The sequence below is a fragment of the Bufo bufo genome, chromosome 6, assembly GCF_905171765.1.
Source record: "Bufo bufo chromosome 6, aBufBuf1.1, whole genome shotgun sequence".
Taxonomy (NCBI): Eukaryota; Metazoa; Chordata; class Amphibia; order Anura; family Bufonidae; genus Bufo; species Bufo bufo.
The window spans coordinates 60,519,022-60,535,202 of record NC_053394.1 but is presented as its reverse complement, the minus strand read 5'-3'; the positions used below and the strand labels follow the sequence as shown (position 1 = coordinate 60,535,202).

Below are 16,181 nucleotides of genomic sequence, written 5' to 3'. Positions count from 1 at the left end.
GAGGAGAGGTTCATTCAACTTTGGGTTGCCCCGCAATATAATGGTAAAATGAAAATAAAAATAGGATTGAATGAGGAACTGCCCTGGAGTACAATAATATATTGTTAAGGGGAGGTAGTTAATGTCTAATCTGCACAAGGGATGGACAGGTCCTGTGGGATCCATGCCTGGTTCATTTTTATGAACGTCAGCTTGTCCACATTGGCTGTAGACAGGCGGCTGCGTTTGTCTGTAATGACGCCCCCTGCCGTGCTGAATACACGTTCAGACAAAACACTGGCCGCCGGGCAGGCCAGCACCTCCAAGGCATAAAAGGCTAGCTCTGGCCACGTGGACAATTTGGAGACCCAGAAGTTGAATGGGGCCGAACCATCAGTCAGTACGTGGAGGGGTGTGCACAGGTACTGTTCCACCATCTTATTGAAATGTTGCCTCCTGCTAACACGTTCCGTATCAGGTGGTGGTGCAGTTAGCTGTGGCGTGGTGACAAAACTTTTCCACATCTCTGCCATGCTAACCCTGCCTTCAGAGGAGCTGGCCGTGACACAGCTGCGTTGGCGACCTCTTGCTCCTCCTCTGCCTTCACCTTGGGCTTCCACTTGTTCCCTTGTGACATTTGGGAATGCTCTCAGTAGCGCGTCTACCAACGTGCGCTTGTACTCGCGCATCTTACTATCACGCTCCAGTGCATGAGGTAAGGTGGGCACATTGTCTTTGTACCGTGGATCCAGCAGGGTGGCAACCCAGTAGTCCGCACACGTTAAAATGTGGGCAACTTTGCTGTCGTTGCGCAGGCACTGCAGCATGTAGTCGCTCATGTGTGCCAGGCTGCCCAGAGGTAAGGACAAGCTGTCCTCTGTGGGAGGCGTATCGTCATCATCCTGTGTTTCCCCCCAGCCACGCACCAGTGATGGGCCCGAGCTGCGTTGGGTGCCAGCCCGCTGTGAACCTGCTTCATCCTCATCCTCCTCCACCTCCTCCTCATCCTCATCCTCCTCGTCCTCCAGTAGTGGGCCCTATCTGGCCACATTTGTACCTGGCCTCTGCTGTTGCAAAAAACCTCCCTCTGAGTCACTTCGAAGAGACTGGCCTGAAAGTGCTAAAAATTACCCCTCTTCCTCCTGCTCCTCCTGGGCCACCTCCTATTCCATCATCGCCCTAAGTGTTTTCTCAAGGAGACATAGAAGTGGTATTGTAACGCTGATAACGGCGTCATCGCCACTGGCCATGTTGGTGGAGTACTCGAAACAGCGCAACAGGGCACACAGGTCTCGCATGGAGGCCCAGTCATTGGTGGTGAAGTGGGGCTGATCCGCAGTGCGACTGACCCGTGCGTGCTGCAGCTGAAACTCCACTATGGCCTGCTGCTGCTCGCACAGTCTGTCCAGCATGTGCAAGGTGGAGTTCCACCTGGTGGGCACGTCGCATATGAGGCGGTGAGCGGGAAGGCCGAAGTTGCGCTGTAGCGCAGACAGGCGAGCAGCGGCAGGGTGTGAACGCCGGAAGCGCGAACAGACGGCCCGCACTTTATGCAGCAGCTCTGACATGTCGGGGTAGTTGCAAATGAACTTCTGCACCACCAAATTCAGCACATAAGCCAGGCAAGGGATGTGCGTCAAATCAGCTAGTCCCAGAGCTGCAACGAGATTTCGCCCATTATCGCACACCACCAGGCCGGGCTTGAGGCTCACCGGCAGCAACCACTCGTCGGTCTGTTGTTCTATACCCCGCCACAACTCCTGTGCGGTGTGGGGCCTGTCCCCCAAACATATGAGTTTCAGAACGGCCTACTGACGTTTACCCCGGGCTGTGCTGAAGTTAGTGGTGAAGGTGTGTGACTGACTGGATGAGCAGGTGGAAGAAGAGGAGGAGGAAGCTGAGTAGGAGGAGGAGGAGACAGGAGGCAAAGAATGTTGCCCTGCGATCCTTGGCGGCGGAAGGACGTGCGCCAAACAGCTCTCCACTTGGGGCCCAGCCGCCACTACATTTACCCAGTGTGCAGTTAGGGAGATATAGCGTCCCTGGCCGGGCTTACTGGTCCACGTATCTGTGGTTAGATGGACCTTGCCACAGATGGCGTTGCGCAGTGCACACTTGATTTTATCGGACACTTGTTTGTGCAGGGAAGGCACGGCTCTCTTGGAGAAGTAGTGGCGGCTGGGAACAACATACTGTGGGACAGCAAGCGACATGAGCTGTTTGAAGCAGTCTGTCTCCACCAGCCTAAATGACAGCATTTCATAGGCCAGTAGTTTAGAAATGCTGGCATTGAGGGCCAGGGATCGAGGGTGGCTAGGTGGGAATTTACGCTTTCTCTCAAATGTTTGTGAGATGGAGAGCTGAACGCTGCCGTGTGACATGGTTGAGATGCTTGGTGACGCAGGTGGTGGTGTTGGTGGTACATCCCATGTTTGCTGGGCGGCAAGTGCCAACGTCCCTCCAGAGGCGGAGGAAGAGGCCGAGGCGGCGGCAGCAGCAGAAGAGGCCGAGGCGGCAGCAGCAGAAGAGGTAGCAGGGGGAGCCTGAGTGACTTCCTTGTTTTTAAGGTGTTTACTCCACTGCAGTTCATGCTTTGCATGCAGGTGCCTGGTCATGCAGGTTGTGCTAAGGTTCAGAACGTTAATGCCTCGCTTCAGGCTCTGATGGCACAGCGTGCAAACCACTCGGGTCTTGTCGTCAGCACATTGTTTGAAGAAGTGCCATGCCAGGGAACTCCTTGAAGCTGCCTTTGGGGTGCTCGGTCCCAGATGGCGGCGGTCAGTAGCAGGCGGAGTCTCTTGGCGGCGGGTGTTCTGATTTTGCCCACTGCTCCCTCTTTGTCTTTTGCTACGCTGTTGGCTCGGTCTCACCACTGCCTCTTCCTCCGAACTGTGAAATTCAGTGGCACGACCTTCATTCCATGTGGGGTCTAGGACCTCATCGTCCCCTGCATCGTCTTCCACCCAGTCTTGATCCCTGACCTCCTGTTCAGTCTGCACACTGCAGAAAGACGCAGCAGTTGGCACCTGTGTTTCGTCATCATCAGAGACGTGCTGAGGTGATATTCCCATGTCCTCATCATCAGGAAACATAAGTGGTTGTGCGTTAGTGCATTCTATCTCTTCCACCCCTGGGGAAGGGCTAGGTGGATGCCCTTGGGAAACCCTGGCAGCAGAGTCTTCAAACAGCATAAGAGACTGCTGCATAACTTGAGGCTCAGACAGTTTCCCTGATATGCATGGGGGTGAGGTGACAGACTGATGGGCTTGGTTTTCATGCGCCATCTGTGCGCTTTCTGCAGAAGACTGGGTGGGAGATAATGTGAACGTGCTGGATGCACTGTCGGCCACCCAATTGACTAATGCCTGTACCTGCTCAGGCCTTACCATCCTTAGAACGGCATTGGGCCCCACCAAATATCCCTGTAAATTCTGGCGGCTACTGGGACCTGAGGTAGTTGGTACACTAGGACGTGTGGCTGTGGCAGAACGGCCACGTCCTCTCCCAGCACCAGAGGGTCCACTAACACCACCACGACCATGTCCACGTCCGCGTCTGCGTCCCTTACTAGATGTTTTCCTCATTGTTACCATTCACCACAATAAGAAAATATTATTCGGGCCAATGTATTGAATTAAAATTCAGGCCTTTTTTTACAGACACCTAACACTGTCTGGCTATCTATTTAGGTACCGTATTACACTAATACAGGCACACCAGTAATGACAGATTTAGCTGAATACAAATGTGAGGCCTATTTTTTAGGCGCTGTGTGACAGGTATACGTTTAATCACAGAATTAGACTTGTATCTGCACTGTAGCGTGTGTGTTAAGTTTTTCAGAATGACCCTATCAGCACCTTGAATCTAATATACCCTTTTAGGGATAGATTTAAAGTAGGCCTGATATAGCAGAAACTACTAATTTTGAGAATGGCTAATTTGGGAATTGTTTTTCAACCCAGAACAAAAACTGTGCTTTTACGGTCACTAAAAATAACTGGAACAGCTAAAACAGTACTGATTTGGAGGAATATAAATGTCAGGCCTATTTTTTAGGCGCTGGGTGACAGGCTCAACTTGCCCCTGATGTAGTATATGGCCAAAAAATAACTACACTATTGATGGTTAAATGCACTTGGGTGACACAGGCTCAGCCTGCACCTGATGTAGTATATGGCCAAAAAATAACCACACTATTGATGGTTAAATGCACTTGATGAAAGCTTGACCCTGATGTAGGATATAGCAAAAAATAACCACACTATTGATGGTTAAATGCACTTGGTGGTAGCTTGTGCTGGCGCACCACAAGCCACTAAATGGCCGCCGATCACCCCAGAAAAAAGTGACTGAAAAACGCTCTGGGCAGCCTAAAAACAATGAGCAATTGAATAGAAGCAGTTCAATGATCCACAGCTGCAGATCGATCACAGAATGAAGTCTTTTGGAGGAGTTAATCTGCCTAATCTCGCCCTAACGTCGCAGCAGCAACCTCTCCCTATGCTTGAATCAGCAGAGTGACGTGCAGCGCTACGTGACCCAAGCTTATATAGAGGCTGGGTCACATGCTGCACTGGCCAATCACAGCCATGCCAATAGTAGGCAAGGCTGTGATGGCCTCTTGGGGCAAGTAGTATGATGCTTGTCGATGCTATGATGCTTTGCAGCCTTTCAAAAAGCGCCAAGAAAGCGCCGAACACCGAACCCGAACCCAGACTTTTACGAAAATGTTCGGGTTCGGGTCCGTGTCACGGACACCCCAAAATTCGGTACGAACCCGAACTATACAGTTCGGGTTCGCTCATCCCTACTCATACAGCCAATGCATTCCAATACAGAAGTATTGGAATGCATTGTAAAGGGGATTAGACCCCCAAAAGTTCAAGTCCCAAAGTGGGACAAAAAATAAAGTGAAATAAAGTTTTCCCCAAAAAAAATCAAAAGTTTCAAGTAAAAATAAACAAAAACTTAATTTTCCCCAAATAAAGTTTTAAAAAAATTGTAAAAAATAAGAAAAAAAAAAAAAGTATACATATTAGGTATCGCCGTGTCCGTATTGACCGGCTATATAAACATATCACATGACCTAACCCCTCAGATGAACACCGTTAAAAATACAAAATAAAAACTATGCTAAATAAACCATTTTTGGGCACCTTACATCACAAAAAGTACAACAGCAAGCGATCAAAAAGGCGTTTGCCCACCAAAATAGTACCAATCTAACGTCACCTCATCCCGCAAAAAATGAGCCCCTACCTGAGACAATCTCCCAAAAAAAAAAAATAACTATGGCTCAGAATATGGAGACACGAAAACATCATTTTTTTTGTTTTAAAAATGATATTATTGTGTAAAACTTACCTAGTATGTATACTTTTTTTTATTTATGTAAGTTTTACACAATATCATTTTTAAAACAAAACAATTGATGTTTTAGTGTCTCTATATTCTGAGTCATATTTTTTTTTATTTTTTGGGAGATTGTCTCAGGTAGGGGCTCATTTTTTGCGGGATGAGGTGACGGTTAGATTGGTACTATTTTGGTGGGCAAACGCCTTTTTGATTGCTTGCTGTTGTACCTTTTGTGATGTAAGGTGACAAAAAAAATTGTTTATTTAGCACAGTTTTTATTTTTTATTTTTTACGGTGTTCATCTCAGGGGTTAGGTCATGTGATATTTTTATAGAGCCGGTCGATACGGACGCGGCGATACCTAATATGTATACTTTTTTTTTTATTTATGTATCGCCGCGTCCGTATCGACCGACTCTATAAAAATATCACATGACCTAACCCCTGAGATGAACACCGTAAAAAATAAAAAATAAAAACTGCTAAATAAACCATTTTTTGTCACCTTACATCACAAAAAGTGTAATAGCAAGTGATCAAAAAGTCATATGCAACCCAAAATAGTGCCAATCAAACCATCATCTCAGCCCGCAAAAAAATGAGACACTACCTAATATAATCGCCCATTTTCTTTTGTTTCAAAAATGATATTATTGTGTAAAACTTACATAAATAAAAAAAAAGTATACATATTAGGTATCGCCGCGTCCGTATCGACCGGCTCAATAAAAATATCACATGACCTAACCCCTGAGATGAACACCGTAAAAAATAAAAAATAAAAACTGTGCTAAATAAACCATTTTTTGTCACCTTACATCACAAAAAGTGTAATAGCAAGCGATCAAAAAGTCACATGCACCCCAAAATAGTGGCAATAAAACCGACATCTCATAATCGCCCAAAAAACTTAAAAAATTATGGCTCTCAGACTATGGAAATACTAAAACATGATTTTTTTTTGCTTAAAAAATGAAATCATTGTGTAAAACTTACATAAATAAAAAAAGTATACATATACATAGGTATCGCAGCGTCCGTGACAACCTGGTCTATAAAATTATCACATGATCTAACCTGTCAGACGAATGTTGTAAATAATAAAAAATAAAAACGGTGCCAAAACAGCTATTTCTTGTTACCTTGCCTCACAAAAAGTTTAATATAGAGCAAGCAAAAATCATATGTACCCTAAACTAGTACTAGCAATACTGCCACCCTATCCCGTAGTTTCTAAAATGGGGTCACTTTTTGGGAGTTTCTACTCTAGGGGTGCATCAGGGGGGCTTCAAATGGGACATGGTGTCAAAATAAAAGGTCCAGCAAAACCTGCCTTCCAAAAACCGTATGGCATTCCTTTCCTTCTGCGCCCTGCCGTGTGCCCGTATAGCGGTTTATGACCACATGTGGGGTGTTTCTGTAAACTACAGAATCAGGGACATAAATATTGAGTTTGGTTTGGCTGTTAACCCTTGCTTTGTAACTGGAAAAAAATTATTAAAATGGAAAATCTGCCAAAAAAGTGAAATTTTGAAATTGTATCTCTATTTTCCATTAATTCTTGTGGAACACCTAAAGGGTTAACGACGTTTGTAAAATCAGTTTTGAATAACTTGAAGGGTGTAGTTTCTTAGATGGGGTCACTTTTATGGAGTTTCTACTCTAGGGGTGTATCAGGGGGGCTTCAAATGGGACATGGTGTCAAAAAAAAATGTCCAGCAAAACCTGCTTTCCAAAAACCATATGGCATTCCTTTCCTTCTGCACTCTGCCGTGTGCCCATACAGCGGTTTACGACCACATATGGGGTGTTTCTGTAAACTACAGAATCAGGGCCATAAATACTGAGTTTGGTTTGGCTGTTAACCCTTGCTTTGTAACTGGAAAAAAATTATTAAAATGGAAAATTCTGCCAAAAAGGTGAAATTTTGAAATTGTATCTCTATTTTCCATTAATTCTTGTGGAACACCTAAAGGGTTAATGACATTTGTAAAATCAGTTTTGAATACCTTGAGGGGTGTAGTTTATAGAATGGGGTCATTTTTGGGTGGTTTCTATTATGTAACCTCGCAAAGTGACTTCAGACCTGAACTGGTCCCTAAAAACTGGGTTTTTGAAAATTTCTGAAAAATTTCAAGATTTGCTTCTAAACTTCTAAGCCTTGTAACTTCCCCAAAAAATAGAATATCATTCCCAAAATGATCCAAACATGAAGTAGACATATAGGGAATGTAAAGTAATAACTATTTTTGGAGGTATTACTATGTGTTTTAGAAGTAGAGAAATTGAAACTTGGAAATTTGCAATTTTTTTTACAAATTTTTGGTAAATTTGGTATTCTTTTATAAATAAAAATATTATTTTTTTTTACTTAATTTTACCAGTGTCATGAAGTACAATATGCGACGAAAAAAACAGTCTCAGAATGGCCTGGATGTTAAGAGACACTGACCTGAGAAAATAGGCATGGCTTTGTTGGCATAGCTGGGTGCATATTAGGGTTGTTTGGAGGGTTGCAGATTTGTTGTGGTCAATATTTTTTTTTATTAACATCTCTTTAATATATGTCTTTCAGAGATTCAGTGACTCATATTGTGGCTGAGAACAACTCTGGGGATGATGTGCTGGAGTGGTTGCAAACTACAAAACTGACTAAAGCAAATCCATACCAGATTCTGGATATCTCTTGGTTCACAGAGTGCATGGGAGCTGGATACCCCATAAATATTGAATGCAGGCATCGGCTGCAGGTAAAGCTCATTACCATAGATGTCCCCAGTATCAGTGACATTTCTATCATATTTCTTTTCTCCTTTTTATATCAGTTTTCACATTTTGCGCATTTGTAAAGTTACCTAGAGATGACGAGTGTAGTATCCATGCTGTAAATCTAGATGAATGAATTTTTCTGTTAAGCCATGTTAACATGATGTGGATTTCCCATAAGTACATCCAGGCTCGGACTGGCCCACTGGGGAGGCGGGGGATTCCTCTGTAGGCCCCCAGTCTCCTGCGGAGGAGTAATTATTTCTCTTGTTTCTCAGGAGAGATTATTGTAGCCACTAGGTGGCAGTATCGCACAGTGTTGCAGCCACCTACTGGTGTAAATTATATAGGAGGCCCCGCAGCATCTTCTAAACTTCCCAGCTGCTGGCAGAGAGGTAGGAGAGAACATGTCTGGCCATCATCCTGCCCTCCCTGCTGTCAGAATACTGTGGTTGCTGGAGAGAAGGACTAATTTGCGGTGCTGGGCTGATTTCTCAGGTGTGTGACAGTAGTGAGCTCTAGGAGACTGTAAGGGGGAAATAGGGGATTCGTTAAGGTAGACTCAGATCTGTGTATGTGTGCTGCTCTCTGCAGAGTTCAGAGTGACATTGGGGGGACTCTGCCCTAGGTCCCCCCAATGCCTCTGCTTTAGGTGCACCCCCATTAGTGCCACAGCTCCAGATGCCCCCCAATGCCCCCACTCTAAATGCACCCCTAATATTGCCTCTTCTCCAGTTGCCCCCCTAATACCTCTGCTCCAGGATCACCACTATTACCCTGCCTCAGGCAACCCCATAAATGCTCCAGATGCCTCCACTTTAAATGCACCGCTAATATTGCCTCTTCTCCAGTTACCTCTGCTCCAGGATCCCCACTATTACCCTGCCTCAGGTGACCCTAATGCCTCTATTTCAGTTATGACCCTCTGTTTGTGCCCTTTGCTTACGTTGCTCCTCTAGCACCTTTGCTGGGGCTTTGTTAAAGGTTATGACCTGCAAAGGGGGTTGGATTTATGACAGAAAAATTCTGCACAGTGCGTCACATTCTCCAGTATTAACATGTATGGCTTGCATGGCGGCAGTGATGATATTCCGTATTTACAGGCATCACTGCTGCCATGTAAAGAGATACTGGTGGAGTGGTGGAGGATTTAAAGGGGTTGTCCAGTTATCCTCTCCACACCATAGGGCATAACTATATGATTAGTGGGGTTCGATTCTGCGACACCCACTGATCCCCCTTTTTGATGGTGTGGCAGGCCACACATATGCCCTGCTGCTCTATTTATTCTCTTTAGGACCACTGGAAATAGCCAGCGCCGTACTCTGCCATCTCCAGTGACCCCATAGAGAATGGATGGAGAGGCAGGGCTTATGCTCAACCTGCCACTCAATCAAGAAGGGGGATCAGTGGGGGCTACAGCGTTCAGACCCCCACATATCACTTAGTTATCCCCGATCCTGTGGATAGAGGATAACTAGAAAAGTGGACACAGATCCTTTAACAGGCGAGCATTTCTATTTTGGTTTGATACATATTTTGGGCCAGATTTTTTATTTTTTTATTTTTATTTTTTACACCCAAAGAAAACCTTTAAGGATAGGGAATGTGAAAAGGTCCAACAGCTATGACACGACAGGTGATAAGCAGTGATGGCCAGTTCGCAGTGTTCGCCGACGAACACATGCGATCTGTCATCTTTATTCCCAAGTCCTTTCCTCTGCATCGCCAGACTTGGGAATAAAGATGGCAGATCGCATGTATTCGTCGGCGAACACTGCGAACTGGCCATCACTGGTGATAAGTGTCTGATTGATGGGAGTCTGACTGCTGGGACCCCCATGATCAAGGGAACGTTGTCTTAAGACCCTTGTGTACATAGATTGGTGGTAATGTAATTGAATGTCTCAGGACCCCTTTTTTTTATGATCAGTGGATGTTCCAGCAGTCAGACCCCAGCAATCTGATATTTATCACCTATCCTGTAGATAGGCAATAGGTCATTACGGTAGGACAACCCTTTTAATTATAATGTAGATTATGTACAATATGAGGAGGTTAAAATTTGGTAAATTTCATGCCAGACATTTATGTTTAAAGGGGTTAAAGGGTTTGTCTCACTTCAGTAAATGGCATTTATCATGCAGTTAATACAAGGCACTTACTAATGTATTGTGATTGTCCATATTGCCTCCTTTCCATCACATTATACATAGCACGTATCCGTGGTTATTACCACCGTGTAATCCAGCAGTGGTGACCGTGCTTACACACTATAGGGAAAGGCTTGACATGCTCATAGGCCAACACCTTTACCTATAGTGTGCAAGCACGGCCACCGCTGCTGGATTGCATGGATAAATGCTGTGTATAATGTGAAGGAAAAGAGTCAATATGGACAATCACAATACATTAGTAAGTGCCTTGTATTAACTTTGTCTACATAATAAATGCCAATTGCTGAAGTGAGACAACCCCTTTACGTGCTACACTTAAAGGGGTTGTCCGGGTTCAGAGCTGAACCCGGACATACCTCCATTTTCACCCAGGCAGCCCCCCTGACTTGAGCATCAGAGTAGTTCATGCTCCGATGCTGTCCTTTGCCCTGCGCTAAATCGCCGGTGACGTCACCAAACACACCGGTGACGTCACCAAACACACTGCTGGGCGGAAGCTTCCGCCCGGCAGTGTGTTAACTTATTGCAAACAAAAGAGCCCTTGCCCTGCGCGATCTAGAGCAGGGCAAGGTAGTGCATCGGAGCATTATATGCTCCACTGCTAACGTCAGGGGGGCTGCATGGGTGAAAATATGTCTGGGTTTAGCTCTAAACCCAGACAACCCCTTTAACAGGGTTAGGCATAAATGTCTTGGTGTGTGCATTGCTTGTTTCCTATGTGTGATTGGTGTGTGCTATATATGATCTATGTATCAGTGGTGTATGTGTAGCATGTGACATATGCATCAGTGGCATGTGAGCCATGTATAAGTTTCTTGTGTGCCACATGTGTCCAATGAGTGATTGGCATGTGGGTTGTTTATGACTGACTTAAGTGCAGATATCCATATATGTGTAAATTCTGCCACATGTATGTTTGTGCATTTTGCTGTGAATGTCTGCCATCATACTTCATCTTTAATATTTCTGTTATCACTGTATAACTGGATGTTTTGCAGTCTGCAAATTGCTGTTCTGCAAAACATGGATTCAGGGTATGTGCATTCCACATTCTGCGGAACAGAACAGCCGGCCTCTAATAGAACAGTCCTATCCTTGACTGTAATGCCGGCAATAATAGGACATGTTCTATCATTTTGCAGAACGGCCATGCGGACAAACAGACACGGAGTGCACACGCAGTCTTTTTTTTTTTTTTTGCGGCCCCATTGAAGTGAAGTGAACGGTACAGACATGAAAAAAAGTTAGTGTGCAGGAGCCCTAAGGTGGGCCCCCAGAATGAGTTACACTGGTGGGCCCTAAGTACCCCAGTCCGACACTGAGTACATCTGTCATAGGTTTTGCTAAATACGAGCAGCAGAAGTTTGAATCTCAGATATTTGTGAGGATCACTCAGCAGATCCACATGCAAGTTAGCCGCAATGTAATTCAATGGAACTAATCTATACATGTTTTGTGTGCAGAATCCGGGGTCTTAATGCACATACTGTGGAATTTAAAGTGTTTGTTTTTCCTTGCAGATTTTTTTTTTGGGGGGGGGGGGCATGTAAACAGATGTCAGAATCCTAAATGTATAAACATAGCCTTAGGCCTGTTTCACACAATCAGTATTTGGTTAGTATTTGTCAGCCAAAATCAGGAGTGAACCTACAGAGAAAAGGTATAATAGAAATATTAGTGCCTCTTCTGTGTTTTGGACCCACTTCTGGTTTTGGCTTACACAAATACTGATGCAAACATACTGACCAAATACTGACCGTGCGTCACCAACTTACCTGCGCCGCAGTCTGGGGCTCGGGGACTGCTCACTGTGTAAGACGCGCTGCCCAGCCATGCCCTGCTGGTAATGTGCCACCTAGGCCACGCACCTTAGCGAGGTGTCACTTAGGCCACACCCTCTTATTGCCTGATTAAGCCATGCCCCCTGGTGATGCTTTGCTTAAGACACACCCTCTGGGGATGCGAGTGCACATGCTGACTAGTGGAGATTAGTAGTTATTTGTATCACCCGTGTATGTTTGTGGTGCAGGAAGAGTTACTGCTCAGCCTGACTATCTCAGGACTCCTTGTTTTAGTCTAATGGACCTATCAGGTTCTGATCCAGGCACTTGGTGCTCTATTTAAACCACCTGCTGGCAATAAACCCTTGCCAGTTATAGGTTTTCCCTTGCTGTGCTCCTGTGAGTTTTTGGATTGTTGCCATTTGGATTTGACTTCGGCTTGACTTGGACCTCTCTCTCTGCAATTTTGTACCCTGTTTCCTGTCCAGTTTTGACCTTGGCTATGTGTGACCACCCTCCTTTCTGTTATTTGGTACTGTATTGACCTCCCTGATTTGACCTACTTCTGTACGACCCTTCTCTGTAAGCTTGTCTGTTTTGGGTTCCAGTTGTGTGAACAGGTCCCTGCAGTTTTTACCATGGGTGCTTGCTTTGGCTCTCTGCACTTACCAGCATAGGGATGGTCGACCAGTTGTGGATTCCCTGCTTAGGGTTTGTTCTGCAAGTTGGCAGGGATAGCAGGTTAGGTTCCAGTTAGGGCTCACTGTGTGAGTGTGTCTCCCTGTCTTCTTCAGTCATGACACAGTGTGAAAGAGGTATTACTGTAACCCCCCTACCCCCCTCCTATAATGCACAAGGACTATCTAAATGGACAAGCACAGTGCACAACAGAACTATACGAAACACACACAATGTTGTCTGGAGTTAAAGGTTTAACACATCAGAGCCAGGCCCTCAATCAGAAGTTTTGGAAAACCCCTTTAAGGTCTGGTCACTGCTATAAAGCATGGTCGATAAATCCTGGCCATTAAAGAGGTTTTTCAGGATTTTGTTATGATAGGCCATTAATATGAGATCGTCACCCCCATCGATCAGCTGTTTGAGGGCTCTGTGGCACTCACCAGAGCTCTGGTGACTGTTGTGGTCTCCTCACAGGTTACCAAGTGCAGCACTGTTCATTTGATAGTCGTTATGCTTGGTATCACATCTCAGCCCCTATCACTATCGAACTGAGCTACGCCTAGGCCATGTGACCGATGTACAGTGACGTCACTGGCCTGGGAGGAGTCTTAAGCACTAACGGAGCGAAGTGGCCTTGACATACAGCTGATCGATCGTCAGAGGTCCTGACAGCAATATAAAACCATGGTGTTACTGCTTTCATAGAAACGTTATAACATCTTTAATTACAAGCATGTTATAGACATTACTATTATTTTGTTCACTTTGTTCTTGCATGACCTGAAACGTGACACGTCCTAGAGATCGTCTAGTACAGACTCACATGTCCTCCAAGTGTTACTGTACAGACTGTTTTGTACAGTCCAATTAGTGATTATAGTTCCAGGCTGTGTAGACTACCAGTAGACTACCTACCAGCAAGGAGAAAAGTCTGTTTTTTCAAACATATACAGGAGGAATACCAGAGAAACGCCACAACATGTCATGAAGAATATAATTATCTACTAAACCAGACATGGAGAGCTGGTCTACCTGATGGGGGAGGCTAAAGAACCAGCCTCCTGGTTCCTTACAGGCTCCTGAGATGTTACACAGTACTGAATATCATCCAACCTTCCAAGAATTTCAGATAATACATTTACTTATTTGAGTGCTATATGACTGCTAACATACTGTTGCCCATTGACTGTATTCATACATAAATGTTCCCTTCAGCAGCTGCTCTTCCCACAGGTCCCATATAGGCAGAGGTCTACTGTGCCTACAGGTAAAACCAGTCATGGTAGACTGTAAAACATCCGGTGTAACTAAAAGCTGGCAGAAGACATACCGTAACTGAATGAAATATATACCGGTGTTTTCTTGTTTTATATTTTAGCCCTTGTTCTTCTTTCTATTCTTCTCCTCCCTTTGATATCATGCTCCTATTACTGCTATACTGGCGAAACCTTTGTGCTCTACTTCTCCAATGGAATATTTGCAAACAAAAGGTTTTTTACAGTCGGTAAAAGAGAAAGAACACACCATATGGAGCCATCGCTTTCAGGCTTAGAACAATTGTGAGCCTTGAAATGTGTTTTATTTCTTAGCTACATGAAGCTGCGTTTCACACTTGTGTAGGACCCGCTGAGGAGAAAATAATTTAAATACATTCATGCAAATGGAGAACAAAACTGTAATCTGAATTCACCTTAATATGTCGATGAGCAATTGTGTAGAAATTCAGGCAAATACGCCGAACATTGTCAAAAGAACGTGCAAAGATCTTTCTGGGACTTTAAGCATCACCCTCTGGCCTTGCTGTCTTTGGATTTACCGTGTCTTGTCTGTTCTTTTTGAAGTTTGTAAACTTTCAATACTCGGAGGACCATTGTGCCAGAAACACTGGATAGCATCATATGCAATGCAAATTAACAGTGGATCTTCATTTCCCTACAACAGCCGGTCTTATTAATATGGTAATAAGGTCAGTAGTCCCATGCAGGGTTGGCACATGCCTTAAGAAAGTTTTGAACATAACTTTATTTTTTTTTACCAGTTTGGTTTGAAAATTTAATGCAATATTTATATGCAAGATATTATGCAAATATGTTACGTGAAATAATAAAACAAATACTACTACTGTCTTATGATCAATAGAGTATCCTAAATTACTCGCATGTAGAAGTGGGTGTCAGGGGCCGATTGGCCATAGACCCTACAAGGAAATTTCCTGGTGGGCCAATGCCCAGGGGTCCCACCAGCTCAACTCATGGATACCAGCCAGGTACATAAAGATCTAATGATCTCAGCATTAATTAATGTAGGAGCATCAAGCACTTAAGCACCTGGCCAGCAGCTGTAGGTGGTCTCCTGAATTCGACAGTTTTATATTGTACCATAGGCGGCAGTATTTTGTTTGCGTTGCATTGTGGTACTTTGTTCTGATGGGGCAGTATTTTGCTCTGCACTACAGTACTTCTGGCCCCGCCTACTTCTGTTGTCTCTGCCTGTGTGGCTCCTATCTGCTTGTGCAGCCCTGCTTTCTGTCAATTTGAACCCTATTTCATATAGAAGTAATGGGCCATTGTATATATAACATAATCATTGGGCCCTTCTGAGGGTAAAAAGGGATCAATTCCCATCCCTTGCAGAAAAGAATGTTGGGGTATACACTAGTATTTAGTTCTCTTCCCCTACGCTAATGTTGGTGAACCTGAATCCATGTGCAAGTTTCATTGACTAGTTCGGCAGTGGGGCTAATCCAAGCTTGGTCCCATAGCGGCTGCATGTTTATTTTCATTTATTTTATTTTATTCTGTTCTTGTGTGCAACTGTCCTATGGCTTTCCAATACAGAACCTTCACTGACACCTACCCTGAGTTGCATTGTGCACTGCTCCCTGGGGGTCAGCACTCTGGTTCAGTTCTCTTCTGAATGGCAGCAATTTAGATGGTTGTCCTTACAGTTATCACCACAACTACCTCTCCACATTATATACAATCTGTACAGTCTCCTACAGACCGTGGTATTTTTTTTCCTTGCCACACACACAGTATGGCTAATAGTATTACAAGCAACAGACTTGCCTCTCGTAGGCATTTCAGGGGATGTCTAGTCTTTATCATATGCCCAGGCTCTTTCCCAGGCAAAGTTTGTTTCCAGGATACATTAGCTAGGCAGCTCTTTTCTACCCCTATGCTTATGTCTAAACTCCTCTGTGGTGGTCAAAAGTTTTCCTATCTAAGCTTTGAGGTTGCACACCTCTACTTATAACTAGCTGCATGCAGGAATAGTAGTGTCTGTCAGGTTCAGCTTTCTCTCATGTCAGGCATCTCTGGTATCTCCTGAGTCTGCCATAATGCTTCCCAGCATTCCTGTTCATCCTCTCTGGGGAGCATGTATTGTAGCTAGTAGAGGCTGCCAGCCATGTGGCCCTCATGCTGACCCCATGACTCAG

At 44.7% G+C, this 16,181-nt stretch overlaps 1 protein-coding gene across 1 annotated transcript in view; it reads left to right on the top strand.

The window, feature by feature from the left end:
* DNTT (DNA nucleotidylexotransferase) overlaps window positions 1-16,181 on the top strand; it is a 599,288-nt gene that overhangs the window by 38,251 nt on the left and 544,856 nt on the right. The window contains exon 2 of the mRNA XM_040438269.1: window positions 7,913-8,087. Within this exon, the coding sequence (XP_040294203.1) occupies window positions 7,913-8,087 (175 nt within the window). The remainder of the gene's footprint in view (window positions 1-7,912; window positions 8,088-16,181) is intronic.